This window comes from Arachis stenosperma, chromosome 1 (assembly GCF_014773155.1).
Source record: "Arachis stenosperma cultivar V10309 chromosome 1, arast.V10309.gnm1.PFL2, whole genome shotgun sequence".
NCBI lineage: Eukaryota > Viridiplantae > Streptophyta > Magnoliopsida > Fabales > Fabaceae > Arachis > Arachis stenosperma.
Window position 1 is genome coordinate 103,569,934 of NC_080377.1, and position 10,902 is coordinate 103,580,835.

At 39.1% G+C, this 10,902-nt stretch overlaps 1 protein-coding gene across 1 annotated transcript; it reads left to right on the plus strand.

Annotated features, from left to right (window-relative positions):
- Positions 1-1,494: 1,494 nt before the first annotated feature.
- LOC130982957 (uncharacterized) lies at positions 1,495-1,971 on the plus strand. Its single transcript, XM_057907114.1, has one exon. The coding sequence runs from the start codon at positions 1,495-1,497 to the stop codon at positions 1,969-1,971; it is 477 nt and encodes a 158-aa protein (XP_057763097.1).
- The last annotated feature ends 8,931 nt before the right edge of the window (positions 1,972-10,902 follow it).

Below are 10,902 nucleotides of genomic sequence, written 5' to 3' on the forward strand. Positions count from 1 at the left end.
GAAAAGACACAAAACAAGATAAACCAAAGATCAAACAAGAAAAATTGACAAGAACAATTTGAAGATCAAGAAAAAACAAGAACACGTAATTCGAAAATTTGAGAGACAAAGAAAAGCATGCAATTGACACCAAACTCAGAACATGACACTAAACTCATAAAAAAACAAAAATTCAATTAAAGAAAAATAATATTTTTGAAAAATTTTTAAAAGGAATAATAGAAGATGCAATCCTAATGACTCTAAACCAAAAAGACAAATTTCTCCTAATCTAAGTAATAAGAATCACCGTCAGTTGTTCAAACTCAAACAATCCCCAGCAACGGCGCCAAAAACTTGGTACACAAAAATTACTTCACACTATGTAATTCCGCACAACTAACCAGTAAGTGTACTGGGTCGTCCAAGTAATACCTTACGTGAGTAAGGGTCGAATCCCACGGAGATTGTTAGCTTGAAGCAAGCTATGGTTATCTTATTATTCTTAGTCATGATACCAATAGAATTCTTTAATTTCAATTGTAAAAAGAATGAAAGGGCATAAAATAAATAGTTGTTACGCAATAATGGAGAGTATGTTAGAGTTTTGGAGATGCTTTGTCCTCTGAATTCCTGCAACATAATGCTTTCTCACTTTCATATATGCAAGGCTCCTTCCATGGCAAGCTGTATGTAGGGCATCACTGTTGTCAATGGCTACTTCCCATCTTCTCAGTGAAAATGGTCCAAATGCTCTGTCACAGTACGGCTAATCATCTGTCGGTTCTCGATTATGTCGGAATAAGATCCATTGATCCTTTTGCATCTGTCACTACGCCCAACACTCACGAGTTTGAAGCTCGTCACAGTCATCCAATCCCAAAATCCTACTAGGAATACCACAGACAATGTTTAGACTTTCCAGATTCTCAAGGATGCTGCCAATGGATTCTAGCTTATACCACAATGATTCTGACTAAGGATTCTAAGAGATACTCATTCAATCTAATGTAGAACGGAGGGGTTGTCAGGCACACGTTCATGGATTGAGGAAGGTGATGAGTGTCACGGATCATCACCTTCTTCATAGTGAAGCACGAATGAACATCTTAGATAGGAACAAGCGTGTTTGAATGGAAAATAGAAATAATTACATTAATTCATCGAGACGCTGTAGAGCTCCTCACCCCCAACAATGGAGTTTAGAGACTCATGCCGTCAAAAGGTATGTAATTCAAATCTAAAATGTCATGAGATACAAAATAAGTCTCTAAAAGTTGTTTAAATACTAAACTGGTAACCTAGGTTTATAGAAAATGAGTAAACTAAGATAGATGGTGCAGAAATCAACTTATGGGGCCCACTTGGTGTGTGATGGGGCTGAGACTTGAGCTTCTCACGTGCCTGGGCTATTTCTGGAGTTAAACGCCTGGTTATAACCTGTTTCTGGCATTTAACTCCAACTTGCAAACTGTTTCTAGCGCTGAACGCCAGAATGTAACATGGAACTGGCAGATGAGTCCCATCCAGATTGTTTATGGTAAGGCATTTCACCTTCCAGTGGAAATTGAGCATAGAGCCTACTGGGCAGTAAAGCAATGCAATATGGATTTGACCCAAGCAGGAGTAGCCAGAAAATTACAGCAAGAATGTTTGAGCAACGAAGCATATGAGAATGCCCGAATCTACAAAGAGAAAACCAAAGCATTCCATGACCACCACATCCGAAAAAATGATTTCCAAGAGGGTGATGAGGTGCTCCTCTACAATTCGAGGCTTCGTTTCATGCCTGACAAGCTCCGTTCTAGATGGGAAGGACCTTTCAAGGTAAAAGAGATAAAGCCCTATGGAGTGGTGGAGTTGTTTGGTCCTAAAAGTGAAGCAACCTTCAAGGTGAATGGATATAGAGTGAAGAAGTACCATGGCTACAAGCTCCAGAGGGAGCTAGAGGTGTTCCTACTGGAGGATTCACCTAAAGAAGGGGAAGTTTGAGCAACTGACCGTCCAACTTAAGGACGTTAAAGAAAAGTGCTTGGTGGGAGGCACCCCACCGTGGTAAGATCTTCCTTGTGTATACCATCTGCTTTTTGTTTAAATTTTTGAGAATTTTATGATTTCTTGATGTTGTTGATTGCATAGGAATTCTAGTTGTTGTCATTTTTGTTGGTTAACTAGGGTGTTTAAGTAAACTTCATCATTTTGGTATGGATGATTTGTTGGAATAGAGAGAATGCTATGTTTTGAATGATGCATGAATTTGTAAAGTGTTCTCTTGCATGCTAGCCAAAATACCTGCCAAAACAAAAAAAGAAGAGAAAAGGCAGTTTGGGTACCGGCGCGTCAGCGCACTGCGCGCATCTGCGCCGGTGGTGCATTTCAACCCTTAGGCCTAAAACCCGAGAGTCATGCCCATTTCTTGTCCGTCCCATGTCATTCCCTGCACGCCAGCGCACTGCGCGCCGATGGTATGACCTGATCTCTCTGGTACAAAATCCAGAGAGTTGTGCCATGTTTGTGCCCAGCCTATGTTCACACTGGCACATCTGCGCACTTTGCGCGTCCACGCCGGTCGCCAACACCATCATGCACGCATTAGCGCAGTGTGCGTGTCCGCGCGCCTGAGCTGCACGCCAACTCTGGTATAAAAACCAGAGAGTCATGCCTACTCTATGCCAAAGGCACATCTGTGATTGCGTAAATGCACCAAGGACGCGCTTGCATCCCTTGATCTCTCTTTATCTGCGCGCCAGCGCCCTGCGCGCGCACGCGTAGGTAGCGCGAGCCAGTTTTAAAACTGCGCGCCCTGCTTCTTCTCCCCCACCTATTTTTTTTCTTCATTCCTTTTTCTTCATTATGCATCACCTCTCTTACCCTCCTCTCTCATACTCCACCACCGTTGTCTCCGGTTATTCACCGGCAACCACCACCTTCTTCGGTGGCACTACATCTCTTCCATCTCTTTCTTATCTTCAACAAGCACCTTAACATTGTTCTTCTACATTCTTCAAGGTTGTACTTCCTCCCTACTCTCTTCTATCATCTTTCCTTGCATCATTTCTTTTTCTAGTAAGATTTTTCTTCTTGACTTGCTCAATTTCTCTTCTAGTTGCTTGATTATCCTACTTGCTTTTCCTTTTACTTGTTTACTTTTCTTCTTTTTGTTTTACCATGGATGTTGAATTTGAACTTTGATTACTTGATAGATCTTCTTGATTGATATTATTATCTTTGTTATGATGTTGTGTGATGATTGCTACTTTATTTTGGACTTCTAATTGGTTGAGTATCTCTTCAAATGTTCATTGCTTGATAATTGCACGCCAAGTATTCGAGGAAATGCACATATGCCATTTTGGGTTATTCTCATCATGTATCTTCAATTTACTGCTTCCTCCTCATTCACTTGCTCTCTTCAAAGCGCACTGAACACATTCTACTTGTTACTTGCCAATTAGACACCCATTGAAGATGACTTGCTCTTTGTTTTGGATGCTTGATATCATTCTTCTCATGCCATATCGCATGCCTTACTCCCTCATGCATCCCATGCCAAGTGTTGTGACCCATACTTCTATGGTTACTTTGTTACACTATCTCTTTTGGGCACACACTCTACTTACTTGTTTATTAATTTGATACTTTGGATTTGCCAATTTCCTTCTTTCTCTTTCCTTTCAGGATGGCCACCAAGAAAGGCAAGAAGATAGCTTCAAGGAAACCAGCCGCAAAGAGGGCACCCCCAATGTCACGCTCCAAGGCGCACTATTCATTAGGAGCCAAACCTCTATCTTAAAAGGCGAAAGCACCCGCTCCTATTGATGATAATGAAAAGAGTAAACCGGCAAAAGATACTTCAAGGTTCCCCAACCGCTTCTGTGAATTTATGTTCCCCTTCATGGTTGAGAGGAACTATCATGCTGAGCATCTACTTGCTCCACCAGACAAAGTTGCTCCTTACATTCTACCCCGCATTGAACAGCGAGGATGGGAGTTTCTTCTGAGAAAACCAGAAGAGGTCAACCTCTCATGGGTGGTAGAGTTCTACACTAACTACCATCTTCCCACTCTTTAATCGGTATATGTGCACCGAAAGCAAGTCTCGGTGTCAGAAGAGGCTATTCAGCAAGTGTTTAATGTCCTACCGGTTCCAAGTGACATGGATGGCTACCAAGAGGTCTTACATCAGCGGGAGAAGTTTGGATTTAATTGGAACTCAATTCTCAAAGTCATTGCTGAACCAGAAGCATCTTGGACCCATGGTCGACTGCGGATGCGTCCCAAGTGTATTGATGCACGTCACCTCACTGTGGAAGCTAGAGCTTGGGCTCAGATCCTATCTCACTATGTCTTACCTAGCACCCACAAGTCATCCTTCACGGCGGATCTTGCCTTGCTTGTTTGGTGTGTTCTCACTGGGAGACCGGTGAACATTCCGCCTCTTGTCAAGCAAGCGATGGGTCAAATCCACGACCAGGGCAATTTTCCATTTCCAGCTTTGGTATCTAATTTAGTTGCTGCTGCAGGTGTTCCTTGGGAAGCCACAGATGTGAAAGCTATAATTGCGCCTAAAGGCGATGTGGTCCCAACCGGAAAATACTTACATCTTCCCATGAACAACCCAAGCCTTGACACAGCTCCACCGCCCATTATTCCTCCCATCTTATCATCACTACCGCAGCAAAGATCCACTCATCAAAGGATAGAAGATCTACACCGGAAGATTGATAGATATGAGCGGCGCAACCAACGCCGATACACTAACATCAAGAAGCTTCTGTGTTATGTTACCCCTCGCAAGGAAGAACCTAAAATATCCACATCCACCTCCAACCCAAGTGATGAATGCTCTGAGGAAGAGGATAGTGAAGGTTTTGGTTCCGACCATCCTTTGCGCATTCTTAGTAGCATGGAGGACCGTACTGAATTTTAAGTGTGGGGAGGTCGTTCGACCGATCTCCATGGGTAACACTCTCTTCCTTTCAATACCCATGGATTCATTTCTTGCTTAGTAGTTAGTACATTGCATGTGTAGCTAATCTTGCTTGTAAATATTTCTTGCATGATAGTTAGTGTCTATAGAGTTGCTTGGTCAAATAATAACTTCTTTTCCAAGGAACTGTGTTCTGGGGTATCCTACCCTACCAAAAATTTTTGAACTTGCTTAAAGAATGTATTATGGAATATAGTGATTGAGCTAAGAACACAAGCATGTAAGTTTTGAGCCCATTATATGGTTACATCTTTTAACCATTACTTCCCATTCTTGTGTGCATTATTCTCTCTCTATGATTGCAATCCTTGCTTTGTCTGATTCTATATGTCCATTACTTTGTGTATGAATGTATTTACATGATTGAGGCCATCATTCCAATAGTGAATTTTCCCAAATGGCCTTAACCCTTTTATTTACCATTGATAACCAATTTTGAGCCTATGATAAACCCCCTTTATTTCTAAAAAGAGCACACCAACAACCCTAAGCAACAAACAATGAATGTCCTTATATTTGGATCCTTGATTAGATTAGGAGAGTTAGGATGTGTGTCATGTAATTGGGAGGGTATACATGGGGACATGGGTAGATATAAAGGTGTATCATAATTAAGAATTTTGGGATTTGGGAACATACTCATGTAGTGCATGATTGAACCATATGCATTGAACTTTTTGTATATGAACCCCAAGAAAAAGGGGACCAAAAAAAAAGAACGAAAATTCCATATGTGTATGTTTGAAGGTCTATGAGAAAGAAAAGAAAAGAAAGAATATATATACATATGAAGAAAAAAGAAAAGAAGAAGAAGAAAGACAATAAAAAGGGACAAAAATGCCCTAAGATAAAGTAGTGAAAACAATGCATATAGGATACGAATTGAAGGGAACACATGAGTGTGCAAAAAGTGGGACTCAAGGGTAGCTAGGTGATGAGCGGAAAATTTATACGCTTTTTGGCATTATTTTTAGGTAGTTTTTAGTAAGTTCAAGCTACTTTTAGGGATGTTTTCATTAGTTTTTATGTTAAATTCACATTTCTGGACTTTACTATGAGGTTGTGTGTTTTTCTGTGATTTCAGGTAATTTCTGGCTGAAATTGAGGGACTTGAGCAAAACTCTTAAAAAGGCTGACAAAAGGACTGCTGATGCTGTTGGAATCTGACCTCCCTGCACTCAAAATGGATTTTCTGGAGCTACAGAACTCCAATTGGCGCGCTCTTAACGGCGTTGGAAAGTAGACATCCAGAGCTTTCCAGCAATATATAATAGTCCATACTTTATTCGGAAATTGACGACGTAACTTGGCGTTGAACGCCAAGTACATGCTGCTATCTGGAGTTAAACGCCAGAAACACGTCATGATCCGGAGTTGAACGCCCAAAACACGTCATAACTCGGAGTTCAACTCCAAGAGAAGCCTCAGCTCGTGGATTGATCAAGCTCAGCCCAAGCATACACCAAGTGGGCCCCGAAAGTGGATTTATGCATCAATTACTTACTCATGTAAACCCTAGGAGCTAGTTTATTATAAATAGAACTTTTTACTATCATAATCTCATCCTGGATTGTATTTTGAATCTTGTGATCACGTTTTGGGGGCTGGCCATTCGGCCATGCCTGAACCTTTTACTTATGTATTTTCAACGGTGGAGTTTCTGCACACCATAGATTAAGGGTGTGGAGCTCTGCTGTACCTCAAGTTTCAATACAATTACTATTACTTTTCACTCAATTCTCTCTTATTCTTATTCCAAGATATTCATTCGCACCCAAGAACATGATGAATGTGATGATTATGTGACGTTCATCATCATTCTCACCTATGAACGCGTGTGATTGACAACCACTTCCGTTCTACATGCAACCGAGCTTGAATGTGTATCTCTTAGATTCCCCAACAGAATCTTCGTGGTATAAGCTAGATAGATGGCGGCATTCATGAGGATCCGGAAAGTCTCACCTTGTCTGTGGTATTCCGAGTAGGATCCTGGGAATCCAGAAAGTCTAACCTTGTCTGTGGTATTCCGAGTAGGATTCCGGTAATGAATGACTGTGACGTGCTTCAAACTTGCAAGTGCTGGGCGTTAGTGACAGACGCAAAAGAATCAAGGGATTCTATTCCAGCAGGAGCGGGAACCAACCAGTGATTAGCCGTGCTGTGACAGAGCGCGTGAGCGTAGTTTTCACTGCGAGGATGGGATGTAGCCTTCGGCCAGTGTGATGCCTCCAGACGATTAGCCATGCGAGTGACAGCGCAGAGGACCATTTTCCAGAGAGGATACAAAGTAGCCATCGTCGAACGGTGAACCCCTATACATAGCTTGCTATGGAAAGGAGTAAGAAGGATTGCGTTGAAGCAATAGGAAAGTAGGCATTCTTGAGCCATACAGTATCTCCATTCGCTTATCTGAAATTCCCACCAATGAATCTGGATAAGTATTCTATCCCTTTTATTATTTCTTTTATTTATTATTAATTTTCGAAACCATAAACAAATTTAATCTGCCTAACTGAGATTTACAAGGTGACCATAGCTTGCTTCATACCAACAATCTCTGTGGGATCGACCCTTACTCACGTAAGGTTTATTACTTGGACGATCCAGTACACTTGCTGGTTAGTTGAACGGAGTTGTGAATTCAAATAAAGCCAATTATCAAATTTCATACAAGTACAAAGACAATGGATCACAATTTCGTCCACCAAGTTTTTGGCGCCGTTGCCGGGGATTGTTCGAGTATGGACAACTGACGGTTCATCTTGTTGCTCAGATTAGGTAATTTTCTTTTCAAAATCTTTTTCAAAAATTTTCTTTTCTTTTTCGTTTTCCTAAACTTTATTTTCGAAAAAAAAATTAATTAATCCAAAAAATTAGAAAATCATAAAAATCAAAAATATTTTGTGTTTCTTGTTTGAGTCTTGAGTCAAATTTTAAGTTTGGTGTCAATTGCATGCTTTTAAAATTTTTTCTTGCATTTTTCGAAAATTCATGCATTCATAGTGTTCTTCATGATCTTCAAGATGTTCTTGGTAAGTCTTCTTGTTTGATCTTGATGTTTTCTTGTTTTGTGTCTTTTCTTGTTTTTCATGTGCATCTTTGCATTCATATTTTCCAAGCATTAAAAATTTCTAAGTTTGGTGTCTTGCATATTTTCTTTGCATTAAAAATTTTTCAAAAATATGTTCTTGATGTTCATCATGATCTTCAAAGTGTTCTTGGTGTTCATCTTGACATTCATAGCATTCTTGCATGCATTCATTGTTTTGATTTAAAAATTTCATGAATTAAGTATTTTTGTTGTTTTTCTCTCTCATAATTAAAAAAAATTCAAAAATAAAAAAAATATTTTTTTCCTTATTTCCCTCCAAATTTTCAAAATTTTGGGTTGACTTGGTAAAAAATTTTTAAAATTAGTTGTTTCTAACAAGTCAAGTCAAAATTTCAATTTTTAAAAATCTTATCTTTTCAAAATCTTTTTCAAAAAATCATATCTTTTCCATTTTTTTCTATTTTTCGAAAAATTCAAAAATCTTTTTCAAAATATTTTCAAAATCTTTTTCTTATCTTTATATCATATTTTCGAAAATTAGCTAACAATTAATGTGATTGGTTCAAAAATTTGAAGTTGTTACTTTCTTGTTAAGAAAGGTTCAATCTTTAAATTCTAGAATCTTATCTTGTAGTTTCTTGTTAGCTAAGTCATTTTAAAAACTAAATCTTTTTCAAAATATCTTTTTCTTAAAACTTTTATCTTATCTTTTTATCTTATCCTTTTCAAAATTTTATCTTTTTCAAAATTTGATTTCAAAATATCTTATCTAACTTCTTATCTTCTTATCTTTTTAAAATTTGATTTCAAATCTTTTTCAATCAACTAACTAACTTTTTGTTTGTTTCTTATCTTTTTCAAGACCACCGAACTACTTTTCCCTCTTCAATTTTCGAAAATACCTCTCTCTTTTTTTTCAAAAATTATTTTTAATGAATTAATTATTTTAAATTTTAATTTCAATTATATTTTACCTTTAATTTTCGAAAATTACTAACCCCTTTTTCAAAATTATTTTCGAAATCTCCCTCCTCTTTTCTTCTTCTATTTAATTATTTATTTACTAACACTTCTCTTCACCCCTCTTCATCCAAAATCCGAATCCATCCTTCTTCACTCTTCTACCCCCTTCTTCTTCTACTAACATAAAGGAATCTCTATACTGTGACATAGAGGATTCCTCTTTCTTTTCTTGTTTTCTTCTCTTTCATATGAGCAGAAACAGGGATAAAGGCACTCTTGTTGAAATTGATCCAGAACCTGAAAGGACTTTGAAGAGAAAATTAAGAGAAGCTAAATTACAACAATCCAGAAACAACCTTTCAGAAATTTTCGAACAAGAGAAGGAGATGGCAGCCGAAAATAATAATAATGCAAGGAGAATGCTTGGTGACTTCACAAAGCCAACGTCCAAGTTTGATGGAAGAAGCATCTCCATTCCTGCCATTGGAGCCAACAACTTTGAGCTGAAACCTCAGCTAGTTGCCTTAATGCAACAAAACTGCAAGTTTTATGGACTTCCATCCGAAGATCCTTATCAGTTTTTAACTGTGTTCTTGCAGATCTGTGAGACTGTAAAGACGAATGGAGTTGATCCTGAAGTCTACAGACTCATGCTTTTCCCTTTTGCTGTAAGAGACAGAGCTAGAATATGGTTGGATTCACAACCCAAGGATAGCCTGGACTCATGGGATAAGCTAGTCACTGCCTTCTTAGATAAATTCTTTCCTCCTCAAAAGCTGAGCAAGCTGAGAGTGGATGTTCAAACCTTCAAACAAAAAGATGGTGAATCCCTCTATGAAGCTTGGGAAAGATACAAGCAGCTGACCAAAAGATGTCCATCTGACATGTTTTCAGAATGGACCATATTAGATATATTCTATTATGGTCTCTCTGAATTTTCGAAAATGTCATTGGACCATTCTGCAGGTGGATCCATCCACCTAAAGAAAACGCCTGAAGAGGCTCAAGAACTCATTGACATGGTTGCAAATAACCAGTTCATGTACACTTCTGAGAGGAATTCCGTGAACAATGGGATACCTCAGAAGAAAGGAGTTCTTGAAATTGATACTCTGAATGCCATATTGGCTCAGAACAAAGTGTTGACTCAACAGGTCAACATGATCTCTCAAAATCTGAATGGATGGCAACATGCATCCAACAGTACTAGAGAGGCAGCTTCTGAAGAAGCTTATGATCCTGAAAACCCTGCCATGGCAGAGGTTAATTACATGGGTGAACCTTATGGAAACACCTATAACTCATCATGGAGAAATCATCCAAAATTCTCATGGAAGGATCAACAAAAGCCTCAACAAGGCTTTAACAATGGTGGACATAATAGGCTGGGCAATAGCAAGCCATATCCATCATCTTCTCAGTAACAGACAGAGAATTCTGAACAAAACACTTCTAATTTAGCCAATATAGTCTCTGATCTGTCAAAGGCCACTTTCAGTTTCATGAGTGAAACAAGATCCTCCATCAGAAATCTGGAGGCACAAGTGGGCCAGCTGAGTAAGAAAGTCATTGAAACTCCTCCCAGTATTCTCCCAAGCAATACAGAAGAGAATCCAAAAGGAGAGTGCAAGGCCATTGACATAGTCAATATGGCCGAATGCACAAGGGAGGACGAGGACGAAAATCTTAGTGAGGAAGACCTCCTGGGACGTCCCTCAAGCAAGAAGGAGTTTCCTATTAAGGATCCAAAGGAATCTGAGGCTCATATAGAGACCATAGAGATTCCATTAAATCTCCTTCTGCCATTCATGAGCTCTGAAGACTATTCATCCTCTGAAGAGGATGAAGATGTGACTGGAGAGCAAGTTGCTCAATATTTAGGAGCTATCATGAAGCTGAATGCCAATTTATTTGG

Bases quoted from the DNA above. Each gene is read 5' to 3' on its own strand.
- LOC130982957 (XM_057907114.1), top strand. From the start codon at position 1,495: ATGAGTCCCATCCAGATTGTTTATGGTAAGGCATTTCACCTTCCAGTG.